This window comes from Monodon monoceros, unplaced genomic scaffold (genome assembly GCF_005190385.1).
Source record: "Monodon monoceros isolate NGI ecotype Baffin Bay Population unplaced genomic scaffold, NGI_Narwhal_1 Super_Scaffold_11, whole genome shotgun sequence".
In the NCBI taxonomy this organism is placed as follows: domain Eukaryota; kingdom Metazoa; phylum Chordata; class Mammalia; order Artiodactyla; family Monodontidae; genus Monodon; species Monodon monoceros.
The window spans coordinates 58910580-58931566 of record NW_021703767.1 but is presented as its reverse complement, the minus strand read 5'-3'; the positions used below and the strand labels follow the sequence as shown (position 1 = coordinate 58931566).

The window sequence follows — 20987 nt, the reverse complement described above, 5'->3', positions numbered from 1 at the left end:
CTGCGGGGGATTTGTTCCAGGACCCAATGCGGACCAAAATCTGAGGATGCTCATGTCCCAGAGCCGGCCCTCCATATCTGCAGTTATGCATCCGAGGATTCAACCAACGGGTGATTGTATAGGACTGTATTTATTGAAAAAAAATATGCATATAAGTGGACCCGTACAGGTCAAACCTGTGTTGAGGGGTCAACTGTACTCCAGTGCATCCACATCAGAACTTCACATTTTAGTCCCAGCTCCTTCCCTCTCTCTACTTAATTTGTAAATTAAGATGAGTAAACCTTGCTTTGGGCAATAAATGCTTTCCTGAAAAGGAGGGTGAAAAAGCAAATGTAAATGAGAAAATCAATCTCCATGAATTAGTGGGATCTGCTATTTAATATATCCCGTAGGCAATACCTTCACAATACTGTTGCAATTTTATGTGTTTAATAAGTATGTTTTGTATGCTATATTTCCTAAAAGTGAGGTCTTCCTATAGCTGATTTTCTTTACCTTAAAATGAATTGCCATAATAAAGTAATCTTTCTGTTTCACATTACTCTGATGGAACGCCTATGATAAGGTAAAGTTTTGCTATTGTCAGAAGTCAAGATCTACTGAAAAAGAGACAGTTTTAAAAGTTCTTTTGAAATTACGTTTTGAAATTAAAAATACTCTGCATTCCATCTCATATAACAAAGTGGCAACACAAGGTAAGTGTTTAATAGTTATTTTATTTATAAATTTCCACCAACTCTTGCCATTCATATTGTTCTGGATATCACAGATGGATTATGTAATAGTATTATCTTATATTTATCTGTATGAAAATTAGGGGAAAGAAGAGATGTACAGACTGCATGAAAACGACAACTTAAAGCTCACATTTACAGTGTAGTGCTCTATAAACACACAGGTCTATTAGCTGAAGCCAACACTTGTCCCATCACCATCCACCATATGGCCTTGGGCAAGTAATTTCTGTTTTCTCATTTTTAAATTATCTATCACCTGACTTCTCTACCTCATAGACTCAACTGGATGCATGCAAAAATACCTCAAAAAATACCATGCAGTTTAAGGGTGCAATATGGTTACTATAAAGTGCTTTATTTATTACTGGCCTTCCTCTTTTTAGAGTAATACTATTCATATTTCAGTAAAAGTCATTTGTTTGCAAAGTGACTCTTTTAAAAGAACTCTTCGGCAATAGTCTTACTGACAACCTGGCATGATTCTGAAGCCAGTGTCTCAACATTTAGGAACAGAGTATGATATAAAGATATAAAATAGTCATAAGTTCTATTTAATAACTAATAAAAGTGGCTTATTAGTTCTCCAAAATAGAATAATTCAAGAGTCATGTGGTCAAACTGAGGAGAAAAAACCCACCATAGCTCGTTTAAGTGATGTAAAATACAAGTGATAACTGTGGGGACTGGAAACCAACTTTCACCTAAATGGAAGCTTATTTGTGTAGAAAAACATCAAAAGACAACCACTAAAAATAAGATTACCCACAAATTCCTAAAAATTAAAATTCTGAGATTTTTGTTGAAAAATTTGCTTCTTTGGCAAAACATTTAGCACAGACTACACTACTCTCAAATCAATGTTGTGGCTGGTTATTAAGGTCCTTCAACCAAATTTTTAGAGTCCCATTGCTTTTTAATTACAAAATGACTATCTCCATGGCCTCAAAATTCAAGGGTCAACCTAGGTGATATTTATAATGATAAAAAAGGGAAGACTATGGCATGCAGAGTGTAACTACACAATTCTGAAAATCTGGCAAACTGATCTCTATTTGTATATTTATAGGGTACGGCTAACATGATTATTACAAGTTTTCTGGAATGGAGGAACAAGGAAAATAATCTGCAAATATATCTTGACCTACTAAGTACCAGGTCATTAATGCAGTCTCCATACTATTATTTTTACATCAGTTCCTTAGAACTTTTTAGCCTTTGGGTACTCTAAGCTTTGGTTGGAATTATTTAGGGAGCGGTTAGATATATACAAAGAGTTTTATGCTTTAGAAATGTTCTTGGTTTATCAAAGTGGAAAGATAAATATCACACATGCTGAAAATGTGAAGATAAGGTTTGTGAGAGCTGCCAACTATTTGGGTACCAGTTAGAAAGTATCTTCATCGGATTCAATATCACTCTTGGGTTTGGTAAGTCTCTCCAGTTCTTCTCCATCCTAAAAGGAAACATGAAATCAGTAATTAATTAGGACAAAACTAGAAATGTCCCATTTTTAATGATTACTAAGGAGAAACCTTACTAACAAATCATGGATTTTATTTAATTAAACTATAATCTTGTTAAATGAAATTAAATAAATAAGTTCTTGGAAAGTTAACCGCAGGCATACAATGAGATAAAAAATTGGAATGCACTTCAGTACATTTGAATTTCAAAGTTAACAAGAGCAAAGTAAGGAGCGGCCTCTGCTGGTCTTGGAGGGAAATGACTAAAGGCTGCAGAAATAGGTATAAACTAGGCCTTGTTACCTACATTGATTTTCTTCTACCTAAAAAAGTAGGGCAAGCAGTGTTATTAGACTGTTGGAAAAGAATACAGGATTTCTAAATCTATATTCTAACTGATAACAGAGCAGGCTTCTAATTTTTTCATCTTAAGAATCTGTTGTAAATATCATCACTTCAGAGGCATTACTGAGGGAAGCTTTGCCATGAACTCTATCTAATAAGAAATAGGTTAATTTTCCCGAAGAGTAAAATGTTCATTGTGTGAACTATCTCATATTTTGTGTGTTCATGAAAACTGTAAATTTAAACCGAGATAGAGGACTCCATTTCATGTTTTATTTAAATATATATCTCGTAGCTTGAGCCTCCAAGAGATCACTATGCATTTGCAGCGATCCTTTTGGGAACCTTGGGAACCACCGTCTTAGCGAGATAAACAAGGTTGCCCTTCTGGCACACTCTGGTTTATGAAAAACTACAGGGAAAAGAAAGAAGCCAGGCTTTTGACTTATATTTAACAAGACTTACTAATGTCAAAGATCAACTTTTCTTACGAATGAGGCTTGTTTCCCCAACTACAGTGGGGTGGAAAGAGTAATGAATGGGTTTGGTACCAGTTCTTTCACTTACTATCTGTAACCCAGTTAGCCTCTCTGAGTCTGTTTCCTCACTTGTAAAACTAGGAGACTAGACAAGATAACCTGTGATGCATCTTCTGGTTCTGTGACTGTAATATCCTATGATACAACTAATGCATAAGGTCCTTGAGACTGTGATTTATACTTTTTCTCAACCCCTGACAGCATTATCATGAGCCCTTATACATAAGGAGTCCAACAAATGTTTGTTGAACGGTAAGTCACAGAGATCCAATACGCCCTGTGCCAAATCAGCACTGATCTATTTCTTTTCTTGTATAACTACACTTTGAATTTGGGAAGAACAGGCAAAAATGCAGCATTCTCACAAACTTACCCCACTGGAGCGCTCCCAAAGACTGCCACTTAGATCTCGGATCCTTTCTTGCCTAGGTGCGTATTCTAGACCTTGAGGCTTGCTGGCATTATAAATAAATATGGAGAGAAGAACTGACGGGGCTTCTATGAAAAACTCCAGGGAGGGCCTGAAGTCAAAGACCAAGACAGACACCGTTGTGATGACGACAGTGGTGACCTGGGCCATCAAGACATGGAACATGTTATCCAGGAACTTCAGAATAAAGGCCACTGAGAGGCCCTGGAATGCAGTTACAAAAATAAGGGCTACTGAAAATGCATTGTGGCCATAAAAAAACCCACAGTTCTTAACCTGATCACGGTTACTGCTCTGAAGGCCCAGGGTCAGCCCATTAAAAAGAATGCCAAAGAAATAGAGTTTGCTGTTCTGTACAAAGATGCTTTCAGTGAGCTGGTTCCCTTCCTTCAGTATCTTTTCATTATAGATATTGGCCATCGAAGAAATAAAACACTGGACTATAATAAGAACATGGCCCAAGCCAAGACGGATATGACTGAAAACCCTGGCCGTGGTGTTCCACTGAGCTTCAGAAAAAGTCCACTCCTTTGCCGTGCAATTGTCTTTTCCGGAGCACTCACTTCTGAAAAGAAGACAGGAATTGGATGGGCTGAAGAAGGCATCGTGATGAAATCCATGTCCTGCCAGGTTATGTTGTGAGGTCTCAGTCCCAGAAGTGAGGGCCACAATAGACAAAAATAAAATCAGGAGGGAAGCCCACTGTATCCAGTTTAGATGCCTCCTGTTCAAAGATGAAAAAAGAGATTTTAATACTAGTCTTTTTTCCTCCTCCCCTATCAACTGTGTCTACTGAAAACTCAATCACTTGAGTACTTGGTTGCATGAACCATACTGTTTTTGCCAGCATTCCCCACAATTCAAGTTCAAAGAAAACCCGTTAGGGTGTGTCTGCTTCTTGAACTTATTTTATTTTTAATTTTTTATTCTTTGGTACGCGGGCCTCTCACTGTTGTGGCCTCTCCCGTTGCGGAGCACAGGCTCCGGACGCGCAGGCTCAGCGGCCATGGCTCACGGGCCCAGCTGCTCTGCGGCGTGTGGGATCTTCCCGGACCGGGGCATGAACCCGCATCCCCTGCATCGGCAGACGGACTCTCAACCACTGCGCCGCCAGGGAAGCCCTTGAACTTATTTATTTATTTATTTTTTGCAGTACGCGGGCCTCTCACCGCTGTGGCCTCTCCTGTTGCGGAGCACAGGCTCCGGACGCGCAGGCTCAGCGGCCATGGCTCACGGGCCCAGCCGCTCCGCGGCATGTGGGATCTTCCTGGACCGGGGCACGAACCCGTGTCCCCTGCATCGGCAGGCGGACTCTCAAACACAGCGCCACCAGGGAAGCCTCTTGAACTTATTTTTTATCTGTTTTTATAGTAGCTGTCCCTTAAGGCCATTCAGTCATTTCTCATTTTAAGTTTCCTTTTAACCTACAGGTTTAACTAAGCCTCCTTCCTACCTTGGGAACTGATCTTAGTTGTTTGATACGATCACTTTTTAATCTCGCGATAAAGTAAGTTATAGCAGGGATTCTCAATCTAGTTTCCATGAACCAGAAAAAATGTGACGAGCTTAGGATACCTGTGAATTCTTGCAGTGTGTGCCAAATCTTCTACATAGGTCTACATAGGAATTCCTGGTCTTCCCCACCCCCACCAGGTGATCCTTCAAAGATCTGTCAAATTTTCAAAGGTATTCATGACCCAGAAATGATTTAAGCAGGAAGCTAGTTCCCAGATTCATGGCCTGATCATAAAATATACAGCAAGCTGTTTGATAAGGCAAGGAAAAAATATTTTCAGTGTTTCAGTTGATGAAGTCCTAACAATGCTTTATTTCTTTATTTTTCCTAACAACAAACTTTTCAGATATGGAGGATGTGATGATTATTATTCCATTTTGCAAATTCATTCAGTTCAACAGACATTTAATAAGCAGCAACTATGTGCCAGGCATGCTGGGAAGAGAAAAAAGACTTGGTCTCCGTCCTCAAAGAATTTACACTTTAATACGGAGTGAGCCATGGACCTAAATGATGACAATATAATGTGTGACATATGATACACAGAACAATTGGGGTACACTGAGGAACAACACCTGAGTCTGGAAATAGAGTCAGGTAGTGCTTCGAAGAGGAAATGACACTTAGGCTGAAAGATGAAAAATAAATTGAAGTTTCTCATGTGAAAAGGGAGTTGGCAATATACCCAGGAAGAGGCAAGAGTCTATACAAAGGCTACAAGAAGGTACATTGACTAAGGAAAGAGGGGTATGAGACTCAGGTGGGGGCATCCAGGGAGGCTTCTGGGGGGAACAACACCTTCAAGTTTGAAGATCGATTAGTCAGGTGGAGAAGAGGGACACCAAGAACAGAGAGTAACATGAGCAAAGGCAGACGTGTAAAGCAACAGGTGAGAACTGAAGTTGCAAGAATTTTGGAGCCTTTGTTGAGCACCTACTATGGGTCAGGCAGTTTCTGTTCTAGGGGAGGAAGTGGTTCTCAGAGGCTAACTGACTTCTCTAAGGTCATGTATTTATGAAAGAGCAAGGAAGGAGTCTGAGCTATGGTTTTGTAAGTTCTCCTTCTGGACCAATGCACCTCTTAAGTATAATTCTGAGTTCCCAGGATGCCTGTACAGGAATATGTGTCTGATTTCACCAATGCTTCCATAGAGCTTCATGCTGTGAAACTGCTAACTGCACAGATAGCACAGACAGCAGCACACCTGTGCTCCCTATATGTCTTCTTGTGTATACACTTTCATATAACCAGATCTAGCATGCAGTGATGAGACCAACACAGCCTTATAGTCCATGAGTTCAGAAACTGTCAGCTAGTCACATACATTTCTGAAGGTGCAGGTGGTACACATTTAGTAGTAGAAAGCAAATGGAACGGAAACCGAAAAGACAGAGATGAAAAATGGGTGCTCAATTTATAAAAATCATTATATAACCAAGTACTGTAAGTCAAGATAAATGAGGCAATGATATACTCTACAGGTCCTTTAGAAGTTTTCAATTCTGACGGCTATAGATCTTCCACTAATATTGCCATGGAGAAAAAAGAATCCAAGGAAATAAAGCCTTAAATAAGCTAACCGGTACCTACTGCAAATAATTACTCATTCAAGATAATGTTCTAGGAAGGTAAAAATTATTAAGGATTAGGGTGAAAATAGATTTTTAGCAAAGAAAATAAAACAATAAATCATCCTATAAAGTCAGCTGAGGATCTGCGCTCTTATAAATGATGACTGATTAGGCACGAAAGAGTTTGAAAAAGTTTGCTCCTTACGGCTTAGGTGATTCAACAGTAGAAACTCACTTAACCGACCTCTCCACTGCCCCAGTAAAACATTCAGATTGATGCGCAGAGCTGAATGCCTCTGGCTGGAAGGCTGCTGAACCTGAAGGCCTCTGCTCCCAAGTGAACTGTTTGCTCACAAAGAGTCTCTGTTCCAAAACGTGTTTTTGCCAGGTGACCTCATTATTGTAATTATATATTTTAATGATTACAGAAATCATAAATTATGAGTGAATGAAAAGGATTGCTGTTTTCATGAAAACTAAGTTGAATGCTTTGGGAGGACAAAAGGCAAATCTCAAGACAAAAAACTTGCCTTTGAATTAGGTACAGGTAAGTCAGTTTTAAGCTTAGGGAATGAATAATAAAAATCCAGAAGAATCTACTTTAAAAATATACTTAAGCCTTGCTCCACTATAATGAAATTGAAACCAGAAACCACAGATGATGTGTAATGAATGTAGGTTCAAGCAAGAAAGAAGCCAAAGAACTCCAAATCAGCAAACCCCACACGTATGCAAAGGAAAGGTTCCACTTTGAACCATGGTTCCACTTTGAACCATCAAAAGAATGATGAATCGACACTTACATACCTTAAGTTAAATTGTCTAAAGTATATATATATATTTTAAATGACATCCCTACTTTGAGTTTTCCTAGTAACTCAACAATTAGGTCCAAACTGTGTCAGATATGAGCATTTCTACCATATCTGGTGGTAAACCAAAGCAGAACAAGAAAATATTTAAGTGGAAAGACGTAACTTTTTACAAGAAACCATGCATCATAACTTTCTAAATAGCACAAAGAGTGACCAGGGGCAGATTTATCAAGGGAAATTATAAATATTTATCAAGTGAATGAATGGTTTTGGAGAAATGCTTGTTATTACTGAGTGGCACTTTTATTTTTTCTGCTGGTTCAGAAAGTAAAGTTCACCGTAACTTCTAAGACATCCAACATATGTTTCAAAATGTGTTTTTTAATAATTTTTTCCCTTCCCTTTGAAGAAATCACAGAAACTTATATACATTCTTTAGGTAAAAATAAGTGCTGGTCTTGGTTTCGCTCTCTAATCTCCCAAATCTCGATGTTCAGGCTGACATTATTATTCCCTAAAGCCTAGCAAACAAGATTATACAACTTTGCCAAGCCTTAAGAGCAAACCAATAGGGCTTTGAGGTATGCCTGCCACATTTCCACTTTGAACCAGTAACTATACTTCAAGGAGGAAATCTATGCATTCACATGGGGTTTAGAGACATGTGAATGATGATACTTTTCACTTTTTCTCACTTTCAAATTCTTACAAGTAAGTTTTACATTAGTCACTGGACTTATTTTTTTCTACCTGTATAGCCTTATATCCTTTACCTGTATGGGAAAGGTTATTTGATAGCTCTGCTAGAGTCAAGTATAAGACAAGAGCTTTGATATTCTAAATGAGTTATTTATGGCAAACAAATTAAGAACTTGTGATAGAACTCAAGCTATTCTTAGGTCAAAATTTTATTGCCACGGGCCAAAGACCATCAAATGACTCATGAAGAGTAGATTAAATAGGGAAAAACTAACAAACAACATACACTATCACCAACAAAAAGATCAAAATAGAACAAAGTTGATTTTAAAGTATAATAATAGGTAAAAGGCATTCCCATAAAAGACATTATTAATTACCACATTTTAGCTTCACTATTTAGAGTAGCTTCAAGTGCTGATTTGTGAATTAGTCAAACTAAGACCCATTCTGGGAGCTAAGCGCTTGTGGAAATAATAAAAATGGAGTGATTTTATTGTTTCTTTAATCTAAAGAACTTCTAAGGATTCAAAACAGAGTGGTATTAACAACAAAGCAAACACATGCCTAAGAATCCATATTACTGCTTTGAATATTGAGGTAAAATATGTAAAAAAAAAAAAAAAAGTTTGAACTGTAGTTCATAACGTTGTTTGCCCCTCTGCCCCCAGCCTATCCACCTACACTCCCTCTTCTACAGCCAAAGGGAGCTGCCTGAGGGCTGCAAAATGCTTAGTGGCTCTGGGTTCCAGGCACAGACTCAGCCTAACTGCACCTATCTCATGGGGTCATTGTGGGGTTAAGTCGAAATAGGGTAGAAAGGCCCTGAGGAGACCTTAGTGTTTTCTAGTCACTGGTGGAGAGCATCCCCGCGCAGCTGCCCACATGGCAGTCGGGCCACCCTGGGCAGGGCTTTTCCAAGTGCCCCTCACCTTGGCCCACAGCCCTGCTCATGCTCTGGGGTCATTAAAAAAAACAAACAACTCTGGGCATAGCTAGAGCTACTAGCCAATTTCAAGTCAGGAAATACCTTTAAACTTCTCTTTGGTAAATTCAGTTATTAATTTAATTTTGACATAATACTTATATATTATATAATAACTTAAGTATAATACCATGTGTACTCATAAACTGTCACTTCACAGGAAAAAAAAAATGTTTTACTTGAAAAAAAAGTAAAAGAAAAAGCCCCAAACAAAACAAAAAAAATACATGTTTTTGAGACCATCGCTCCCCTATTAATAGTGAGTATTTTATTGTGTGTCAGAGCCAACAATTATTCCTTTATGGAAGTGCATCCCTAATTTTATCACAGGAATCAATATAAAAATATTATTGCTTACATATGTTTTCTCAGAAGCCAACTTTTATCCTACAAAGTGACTTTCGTGCTGATTTTAAAGACTTTAAAACGTTTTTTTGGATTAGCATTCTTTAACTTGCTAGTTGAATTGAATTATTCTCACAATTCATAAATAAAATGAAGAAAGTGATAGCAAAAGCAAATTTCAGTGACTCTAACATTTAAATTGGATGAAATGCTATGTTCATTTTTTTCCCATCTCTTACATTAACTATTAAATTAAATGTTTCCTCAGGGTAAAAGAAAACCTTTCAAGAATTTCATATAATTTAGGTACTGAATGCATCATGGGATTCAACAAATAACTACTGAGTGCCTATGGACCAAGCCCTTCATCCTTCTGTACACATCAATTATGAAAACACACTATGACATAGCACATTGAGAAACAAATTAAAAAGAGAATGTGAATGTAAAATTAAAATAAAAACAATCACAACAAATGTAACAAAGAGTTAATTTTATTTTCACCATCATCATCATTAAATAACAAATTAAACTGGGGTTAAGTACCCAGATCCTGTATCACCTTAGGACATTCTGGCCTTTGCTTTGCAGCAGAGCTTATCTAAACTAAAAATGTTTATTTTATTCAAACGTTCTCCTGGAGATGAATTAGTGATAGCACTTGGAAAGTTTAATAAGTTCACTCGTATTAATTGTAATTTTAACTAGATCCCTCATGCAAATCCTCTGCCAGTTAGAGCTTAAATCACGTAGTCATCTCAAGGAGTTTAATAAGGAATTTGCCACTTTTTATCACCTCCAAACTCCAAATAACAAATATATTAATCTTAGGAACTTCTTGGTTCCCTATTAGTGTACAGAGAATCTGCAAAAACAAAAAGCTATTGAATTCTTTGTTGAAAATCTGGCACTAAAAATTAAAATAATTAAAACCCAATCATCTCTTGTCTTTTGAGATGCTAAGAAAATATATTTCAAACATTGAATCGCAGAGGATTTAGACAGGCTAACGCTGCAGCTGCTTTCCAGATGGGTTAAACAACTTGCCCAACACACAAAGCAAATTAGGAATAAAATCCCGGCCTTGGGATTCAGAGGGTATATCATCTGAAACAAGGCGGTGCCATTTTAAAGTATGATATATGCTTTCACAACAAGTTACTTACTTCAGCACTATCCTGAATAGAAGAGCTGTTGTTATAATGCTAAAATTTGAGAAGATAACAGCCATGGCCTAGAAAGAAAGAGAAGATAGAGTTACAATCCAAGCAAAGCACTGACCTCAGAAATCTCCCAGCTTGGTGCAAGTTCACCTGACAAAAAAAGCTTTTTGGTCAAAATCCAGAGGGGTTATTAGGGCAGCTACTTCACTAGAGGATTAAATTCTATTTTTATTGCTTGTTAAACTTACGTAGATATGATCAAATTATTGTACAGGCTTTGAAAATGTGCTGAAATTCAGCAAATGCCTGTGTAATAATCTTTATGTGCAGATCTGGAAATACGTATAAACTCTATAAGTTTAGGTCCAGAAATAATGGTTACAATGATTATAAAGCATACTTTTTCAAGCTCTCAGAGACTTTTAACGCTGATTCTGTGGGTAGAGAGAAAGCAAGTACTGTTAGGCCCATTTATACATTAAGAAGATGGAGGTATAGGTTTTTAAGCATTTTTAATGCTCTAGGAATTGAATCAATTTATACCTGGTTCAACTGTAGTGATTCAATACCAGTGATTCACTACCAAACTTATATTTGACAGTCCTTTGGATTTATTCACATTGTTCTAAACACTTAGAAAGGTGTTAGCCAGATTTTATTAAGGTTTGTTTTTGTGAATTTAGTCAAATTTCACATATGAGAATATTAATCTGAACATATATACATTTTGGCCCAGAAAATATGAAAGTTATCACTGCCCCCATAATTGGATCTGACAATATTAATAATTTCTAAAAACAAATCCTACTGCCTTCCTCCTTGCTGTCACTTTAAATTGACCAACCCTAAAGAGTATCCACAATCTTATGCAACCAGCAAACACAACTAATATGCAGCTGAATTAAAGAAATGAGTAAAATCCAATAACAACTAGCAAAAATTCCAAGAATACAATATTGCTCTTTTCCTACTGACTTTTATGGGAACCATTATTTTAAGGTTTTTTTTTGCAGATGAATGCTTGTGAACCCCTGGTTAGGAGACAAGTAAGAGGAGATAAGAAAAGTACGTGGCTGGTTAAGAGTGGGGAAGTGGCGGCTCTGATCAATCACAGTTACAGCGCTGCTGCTGGCCTGGGGAATTGTGTCCACTCTGTCCAGGCAATAGTATAGAACAAATAAAATATCACAGCTCTTTGCCCCCAAACTTCCATGCATCTCTATTTAATTCTTTCCAATGAGGTGTGGGCATAGCACTACACAGAATATGTATGCCAAGTAATTTATTTTGTAATATCTGTGGTTGTACACAATCAGGAAGGAAGAGCAAAGCAAGAAGCTGTAAGAACAGGAAGTTGCACTCCTGCTTTGGTACTAGGGATTTAGCAAAGGGATATAAATTTAGAGGTAGTCTGTTGGATACAAATAAAACACAACAAATATACACTTCTTGAATGTGAATAATTATGTTGTTGGGAGGAATTCTCAGATCTGAAAAACAAAGTGAAAGAATTTAGGAGAGGACACATTTTAAATGGAATGAACTTTTGCTAATAAAATGGATCACAGAGCTGAAAGCAACTTCAGGTGATGCCCTGGCCTAGGTCCTTACCTTTGGGCCGGTATGGTAACACTATTCTATTTTACAGAGCAGTTTGGCCTTGCCTGGTTCTAATCTTTTAAATTGTACAAAAGAATCAAACTCCTGTTTTCTACCTTAGTGCCCTCTTGACCCCTCCTTTTCACCCCACTTTCATACTGATTTGGATATACTTAAGAGGTTTCAAATAGAGGACTAGTGTCAACAGAAATTCTATTTATGATCAAAATGCCTGAACTTGCTCTTTAAAGAAAATTAAAACACATTTTCTTAAATGTGGCAATAGAAACCTTCGTTTTATAAAATGAAAATATAGAGGGGAAAATATACACGTGATCCAAACTGAGTAATAGGTAAAAGCAGAAGACACCAAACTTTAATCCTGATTACTAACGGCTCTCTAAATTGGCGTAGGGGATGCCAGGGGAGATGAGAAGTATACCTAGTATTATCAGTTATGGATAGCAGTTAGATTGGGAGGATATAATCTCTACCCTTAAAGAACTTGGTTAAATGACAGGACTAACAGAAAATGAAAATCATACCAAAAGAATACATATACACCACATTAAAACAAGTGTAAGAAAGAGCAGTACACTGAGTGTATAATTTTCTGAGTTAATCATGGGAGTCTGCTTGGAGGTCCTGGATGTTGAGATTAATATTAGAGGTGGGTGACGACAGGATGGCTCAGAAAATAGGCAGACTGGTTAAGGTTACACAGAGAGAGATGGCTCTAGATTCAGTGGTCAGGAAGCAGCTCCCACAGATCAGTCAGCACAGTTTAATAGTTATCTTTCACAGCGGAAGAGTCTTGCAAGTGGATTGGTAAGTCAGTGCTCAGATGATTCTGCTCAAACCTCAGGAAGGCCAGTGAGGCAATGAGAAACTAACAGTGCCAAGGAAAACGATTAAAAAAAAAAAGAGAAAGGTTAGTTCCAGGATTCATTTCTCTGTCTTTTCAATGCTGTCTTCTTTGTCATTATTTACTTACAGGCTGAAGATAGGAAAGGACATAGAAGACAATCAAATTGTCCAGGAAATAAAGAAAGGCAGGAATGGACCACTTCATGAAATTAGAGAATTCCTTCCAGGAACCACATCTCAAGTTTCTATTTTGATGATCTTCTAAAGAAAGAAATACAGCAATAAATATATGAGCTTGATGAGAATGCACATATTTTTAGAGAAAGTAAATTGTATTTAATTTCTGATATAATTCTTTAAAAGAGACTTAATGAACATGCTTTCATAAGTGACTATTAGCCTTGAGAAATCAAGGACTACACAGGATTCCATTATGGTCTTTCTTCACCCCACCACTGTGCTCATCTCTGACAACAGCAACACTTTAGGAATACTGATTTTCTTAGTTCCTGCTAACTTGAGACAGACGTATTACTGAAGAAGGCAACTCAGGACACACTTATGTTTTCTCTTACTACTCTGAGCATAAAGCCAAGAGAGATCAACAAGTTAAAATAAGTGGAACAAAAAATGTAGCGTTCATGCTGGGATTTTTTTTCCCGGGGCCGGGACGGTGGTGCTGTGGTGGGTGAGGGAATCAGGAAAGGGAGATAACTAAGTGAAAGTTTATATATAGGGGAGTAGAGAAAATTAACCTTTGCTCATCCTAGTATGAGTTATTCTCCTATCTCTAGGTTTACAAAAACTTAAGAAGGTACTATAACGGAGAATGTAAAATAAAATAAAAAGATAGAAAACAATTTAAGTCTAACCCCTGTAAATACTTCATAAATTTCATGAGATTAAGAAATGTATTCCACTAACTAGAAACTCTGCAAAGCTTGAAACCTCTGAGAATGAAAAGACAACTTCTTGGGCAAGCCCTTTAATAGTGTAAATTCTGTGTCTACCTCATGTGGGAAGGTGGATCAAAGTAGTAGAGAGAGCTAAGGTTCAATAACTGGAGAATTAATAGCCACAAAAGGGTACATACTTTTGATCTGAGGAAGGATTAGTACCCTTATTTGATACTATTTGCACCCTTATTTGATACTTATTTGATAGTTGATGAAACTGGAGCTCAGAAAAGTAAAATAATCTGCCCTAGAATACAGTCTCTCTGACTCCAAAGCGCTATGCTGTCCCCCTAAAGGCAATGGGGATTGTTTTGCAGTATGCTACATATCACGTCAGACAGCAGTGATTTAGATAATCCTGAATTTGAACAAAAACTAACTCGCTGTGTGACCCACCACAGGAACAAGTCAAGAGGCAGCACAGTGGACGGGACGCTAGGACATGTGGGTTGGAGTCCAGGCTTTGCCCCCTCCTACCCAGCACCACATTAACACTTACTACTTACTCTCTGAGTCTGCTCCTCACCTGCAAAACATGAGTAATCATATTTCTATTTGTATCTTAGTATCCTCATATATAAAATTAATGGGCTAGACTAACTGATATGAAATGTTCCTTTCAGTTCTAAAATTTTTTGATTCTGTGATTTTTAACCAGTATATAATACCATTTCAAGACTCACCTTTCTTTAGAACCCAGAATGACACAAGCACACAGAAAACCAGCTTCACCAGTTCTGAGCACACATTCACAGTAGTTGGAAGATAATCATATTTGTTCTCTGAAATGTAACAGAAATGTTTTTTAATTATAAATTTTGCTCTATATAATGCTTACATACAGTAAATAATTTAGAGCTGTTTCTAAACTTAAAAGTTGGACTTTAAGACTGGTTATATTGGGCTTCCCTGGTGGCGCAGTGGTTGAGAGTCCGCCTGCCGATGCAGGGGACACGGGTTCGTGCCCCAGTCCGGGAAGATCCCACATGCCGCGGAGCAGCTGGGCCAGTGAGCCATGGCCGCTGAGCCTGTGTGTCCGGAGCCTGTGCTCCGCAGTGGGAGAGGCCACAACAGTGAGAGGCCCGCATACCGCAAAAGACTGGTTATATTAAACTTCATCCAGTTGGTTTTGGCTCTTTTGGATTTTTGAATCAATTCACCTAACGTGAATTCACCTTACCTCATTGAGCGTTTTATTATCCTTGAAATTGAGAGATATGCCTCTCATGTTTTCCTTCGAGTTCCTGAAAAATGTGTTGAGGCGGCTAGGGCTACAGGCGAAGAAAGCTTTGTGGCATTAGAGATCACCTTCTAAGTTGACCATTAACTAACAATCAGGGCCTGACTAATCAAACAGCTATCAGTCTAGGTGGCTGAATTATTACCCAGCTCATGATTCCTCTTGTGTGACTTGTCTGCCTTGCTTAAATCAAGGTACACTCTGTCTGTGATATTCCCTGAACTCAGAGTTTTCCTATCCGTTTCATATCATGGTACACATGGAAAACAATATTTGTTAGGCACTCTGGGACAAACAGTATGTTGTGGTAACAGAAGGAAGCGGCTTGAGGCAAGAGGCAACTGGCCCAGGGCTCTTTGGTGGACAAACACACTGACACATCCAAACCCACTGACCAATCAGGAAGCTATATCCCAAACTACAAGTCAATCTAATTAGGGAATGAGGTTTGGTTAGTATATCTTGACTTAGCTGTTATTTCTCTCCTTTTTCTAAAATGCTTACAAACAACTTGCTCTATGATTTTGCCAAGGACAAACATAAATTTTATTAGTTACTATTTTGAGGAATGCATTTTCTCAAAAATATTTGCTTGTTTCCCTTGGTTGTCGTATGAAAAAACTGGCCAAGTACAAAGGAAAAAAGCCAAGTACAAAGGAAAAAAGCCAACTCGACATTCTTGCTCCCCAGAACACTCTTTCTTCCTCTTTTCTGTGGTTTTCCCTGACCTTCACAACCTATGCATAGTCAATCCTTTATTCATCTCTGATCCTGTAGCACTAGTGTAAACAGATAGGGTAGGGGGTTCCCGGAGAAAGAGAACCAGGCGTGGCTTTCTGGACATAAGAGAAGCCATTTTTGGCCTAAGCCATCTTGTGACTTAAGCCTGGCCATAATGCTTGTCCTTGAACAGGTCTCAGTAATTAAGGATCTTAAGGGAACAGAAGAATGCAGGAATAAACTGTTATCCAGCAAGAGAAGTGACAATAGCAAAGATAATATATCAGTTGTAAAGACTCCCAGTTCAGTTTCAATGGTAAAGATGAGCCTGCATTGCTCAACCACCAGATCAACTAGAACTGGATGATGATGTTGACCTTTTCTGACCCTCCTGACTTCAATCAACTAAAGCTGGATTCTGTCAACCACCCAAGCCCCTTCATAAAATGCATGTACCCTTTAGCTTAAAATTTCCCCAATTTTGCTGTTTGGGAAGACACTGCTTTGGGAAAGATCCCTGGTGTCCTCCTTACTTGCTACAAGTAATAATAAATCCTTCCTTCTCCCGATCTTTGGCTTGGTTGTGTCTTTTGGCTCAACACCTACCAAGAGGTGAACCCTGCTTTCGGGTAACACTACCTATAAACCTCTATAACAGTACTTGTAACATTGTATTATAGTTATTTTTTATGTTGTACGTCTTACCCTTAAAATGTAAGCTTTGGGGCTTCCCTGGTGGCGCAGTGGTTAAGAATCCGCCTGCCAATGCAGGCGACACGGGTTCGAGCTCTGGTCCGGGAAGATCCCGCATGCCGCGGAGCAACTAAGCCCGTGCGCCACAACTACTGAGCCCACGCACCTAGAGCCCGTGCTCCGCAACAAGAGAAGCCACCGCAATGAGAAACCCGTGCACCGCAACGAAGAGTAGCCCCCGCTCGCTGCAACTAGAGAAAGCCCGCGCACAGCAACGAAGACCCAACACAGCCAAAAATAAAAACAAACAAATTAAATAAATAAATTTTAAAAAGTAAGCTTCTTACAAGACAGGGATCATGTCTTGTAAGACAGCCTAAACCTGGCAGTTAAGTGTTCTGCACTTAGTAGGCACTTAATTGGCTGTTAAACTTTCTCCATTATTCAAAGCTCAGTTAAAAACATCTCTTCCTCCCTCTTCTGAGCTCAAAGTTATACTGAAATCACATTTCCATTATCCTCCAACAATACTTTGCTTTACTTTCTAGCACGATACACATGAGCAAACATGCACGCACACAAATGGGGGGGCTTCATATCACAACTTTCAAACTCTTGTCACTGCTCTTTAACTCATTCTTGCTTTTCATCGTTTTTGTTTTTCTCCTTGCATTTCTCTCATGGTTGATCCCGTATCGTATCACAGCATCATGTGTGACCTCTCTCCACTCCTCTGCCCACACTTCAACCTTATCTACGCCACGTTCATCCTTATTGGTTTCCCTTCACTCCCAGAGAGAGGAGCCATGGCCCCACTGTTTACCCATTCTCCCCATTAAAACCTTCCCTTCTCTTCAGGGGCTTTGCTCCAATAATTATTTCCTCGGGCTTCAGTGTATCTCCTTTATCTTTCAATTAACTGGCTTCCTCTCCTCTCCTACAAATATGTTCAAAACTCCCAACCGAAAAAAATAAAATATAAGATCCTTCCTCTCCAGCTACCATACCTCCTCCTAATCTCCATAAAAGTGTCAATATTCATTATCTCCACTGTACCCACTTTCCTCTCAGATCTTGCCCCCAAGCAGTTTGGTTTCTAATCCCACCACAGTACTCCAACTACCTAGTTCCTGAGATTACCAAACATCTTCTAATTACTAATTCCCAAGAGTGGGTTTTAATCCTTATCTTATCCTGATGTTGCAATTTCCTCCCAAACTCCCTTCTATAAGTCATGTGCATTTAGTTCTCTCACCTCTCTAATTCCTTCTTAATGTCCTCTGAGTGTCAGCACTCCTGTTAAATGCTGGCATTCCTTGGCTCTTTGTTATTTTCTCATTCTGTGTGGTTACCCTGAATGAGCCCTCCGCTCCTCGAGTTTTAAATGTCAATTTAATATAAATGTTTCCAAATCTGTATTCTGGAACATTTAATGCTCACTACACATATCCATATGAATGACTATCTCCTATTTATTCACTTAACTGGCATTTCCTTGACATGTGTGAAGTGCTAAACACTGCAGGATACAGCAGTAAACAAGGACACAGCTCCTGGCCTCATGGAAGGTACAAGAGCTAAAACTGTTAATTTCTCTAAGCTCTGTCCAACTGCTCTTCCTTCCTTAGTCTCCATCTCAGTTGAGATCACTGATCTACTCAGCATCCAAACCAGAAACCTCTGAACTATCCAATACTTCATCTCCTTTAATCTCCACATTCCACACATTCTCCGGGTCTTATCTTTTCTATGTTTAGAATATTTCTTGAATCTATCCTCTCTTCTCAATTCCTACTTCAAAAGCTTTGGTTAGTTTTCATCATCTGTGGCTTGAATTTGTAATAACCCCCTAACTGGCTACTTCTCTTCCCCTTTAGTCCACTCTCCATCCAGCTACCATAATAGTCTTTCTCATCTTACCCTGCCGTTTATATTCCTCCAAGTATTCCTTGTCTCCCAGACTCTAGGGCCTAGAGAATAAAGTCCCAGATGCTTAGCGTGACATATAAAGTCTTCAGCGCTCTGATCATTACTGCCCTCTCTGGCTAAGCACTCCTTCCCCCCTCGTCCAAGTCCTTAAAACTTTTTGCTCAGTAATTCTGAACTACACATTCTCACAACCCATCCTGCTTTTTTAATACATCTGTTAATTTTTACAGGCTGTTGCTTCTGTTTTGAATACCTCTGCCCACCTTGTCTTCTTGTGGATCAACTGTCACCTTATCAGGGAAGTGTTCCCTGACTGCTTCACAGTCCACATCATGCTCTCCCAGACAGAATATATCACTTTCTATGTAAAACTACCTCTGTATCTTTGGTATAGAACTGCACTTATTATACTGTATTTTCATGATGCATTTACATGTATTTCTCTTCTAATAAACTGTGAATTCTTGAGAATAAAGTCTATATCTTGTGCACTTTGAACTCTGCTAGTAATATCTAGCCCAGCGCCTGGCAGAGAAATGTTAACTGAAAAAGAGACTTATGTACACATCTGACTCCCCAAGCAGACCATTAACGATCATGATGTCATGATTTTACGTGTACTCAATAACTAGTGAGAGGTTCTCAACACAGTTTTGTGGAATTAAACTGTTTAAATACAAATTCTTACATTAAGAATAATAAAAGATTTCCTGAGTATGTATTTATCAAAGCTAATAACCTGTAGTGCTCCATTGATAATGTAGTTAAAATAGTACCTCACAAACCCCAAGTGACCAAATGTATCTCCTATTTCAAAATAAGTTATAATATATATTGCTATAGGCCCAGAAACACCTGTTGATTAAACCAACAGTCAGATGTTATGATCTGTTCTGCAAAGGTTTTGATCCTGTACTTAACTGACCCAAATTTCACTCAGCATCAAAAATTTTTCTTGGTAAGGAATGACAGTTTAAAGAACCAAATTTAAACATGCTTTATCACTGGCATGAAGCAGAATACTTTAAAGGGTATTATCCCCATTTTATATACAAGGGAAACTAAAGACAAGAAAGATAAAGTGTGATTAGATGGCAGTGCTCCATACATATTCCAAATCTTAACTTACCTTCGTTGGCTGAATATTTTACAAGTAGGATTCGACTGGAGCTTAAAGCAATGAATATAGCCCCCAGCAGGAATGTATACATTGCTGAAGAGGAGCTTAACATGGGATGACCACAATAATTGCTTTCCATTCCACTGTTTTTTAATTGCCTTAAAGAGAAGAACAAGTTCATGAGCAACCCTGCTGGCAGATTAAGCATAATGCAAATACCACTGATTTGTGAAGAACAGAAAAGGAATTTTTTAGATGTCTGGTTATGCCTATACCCAAAGCAAAAAAGTTGGGGAGTACAAGGGAAACTATGGGGAAAGGAAAGAGTCAAAATTTGATAGGAGGGGGAAACTCTAGAGATTGAAAAGGCAAGAGCCAGGTTAGAAGTGCTGCCAAAGGTAGAACATTTTAGGACTGCAGGATTCTGCAGAAAAGCAATTCTTTAACTTTCATTCTTATGAGCAACTTTGCTCTAGAAGATAATTTCATATTTGTATTTTTCTCCTCAGTAGCAGTTTTTCCATAGGAGGAAGAAAAAGAGCTTGATGGGAAAGATTTCGTTACAATAATGACCGAAATAGAAATATCTGAAACACTGTGTTAATTTATACTGAACTACTGTTGGAAGTAGAAGACGACTTGGAAATCAATGGCTCTAAGGCCCTCTTTTGATATGTTAAGGCCATTAAACTCCAGGTCGGGTAACTACACAAAGCAACCCAGAGTAAGGATAGTGCACAGCGCCTGGGGGATTGGTGAGAGATGGGCTGGAAGTACCAATGCCCACAGCCCAAGGTGGGCGTAAACCTACCAAGGCCAAAGAGACACCTCCCCTTCTCGGGAAGAGCAGCTTTCCCTCCACGATCTAGGAACGCCTTCTTGTCACACATGCGCAGGAGGCATCTCGTCTGGGGCGCCCTCCCCTCAAACGCACGCGCACTTCCTCGTCCCGGGGGGGCGCGGTTACCTCGGTCCCTTGGAAGAGCTTCTAGTGGAAGAGCGTACATCCTAAAGCTGAGACAGTAACTGTCTAGGTCCGCAGCAGCAGCAGCGGTAGCTTTTAGGGTCCATACGCAGAGAACCTATGGGAGGAAGAGAAAGGCGAATAAGCCTTTGGACCCAACCCTCCTATTCCGGAACGAAAAGCACAATAAAGACCCGACTGAGCAAAAGCGGACCTGGCGCCCATTGCGCAGGCGCGCTCAGTGTTACGCTTCCGGAGGGAGGGGAGAAGCGACCCGATCCCGCCCCA

At 38.9% G+C, this 20987-nt stretch overlaps 1 protein-coding gene across 4 annotated transcripts; it reads right to left on the bottom strand.

Annotated features, from left to right (window-relative positions):
- Positions 1–710: 710 nt before the first annotated feature.
- Positions 711–20851, bottom strand: SLC35A5 (solute carrier family 35 member A5). 4 transcript variants are annotated; one of them, XM_029215226.1, is made up of 7 exons: positions 20703–20851; positions 19745–19893; positions 14717–14815; positions 13205–13338; positions 10615–10682; positions 3461–4241; positions 711–2193 (listed from the first exon to the last, which is right to left on the bottom strand). In XM_029215226.1, the coding sequence occupies exons 2-7, from the start codon at positions 19872–19874 to the stop codon at positions 2125–2127; spliced, it is 1281 nt and encodes a 426-aa protein (XP_029071059.1). In that variant the 5' UTR covers positions 19875–19893; positions 20703–20851; the 3' UTR covers positions 711–2124. The 4 variants fall into 4 exon arrangements, with proteins under 4 accessions (XP_029071059.1, XP_029071058.1, XP_029071060.1 ...); XM_029215225.1 differs by lacking the exon at positions 20703–20851 and adding an exon at positions 20547–20657; XM_029215227.1 differs by lacking the exon at positions 20703–20851 and adding an exon at positions 20547–20657 and having other exon boundaries at positions 13205–13335.
- Positions 20852–20987: the final 136 nt, after the last annotated feature.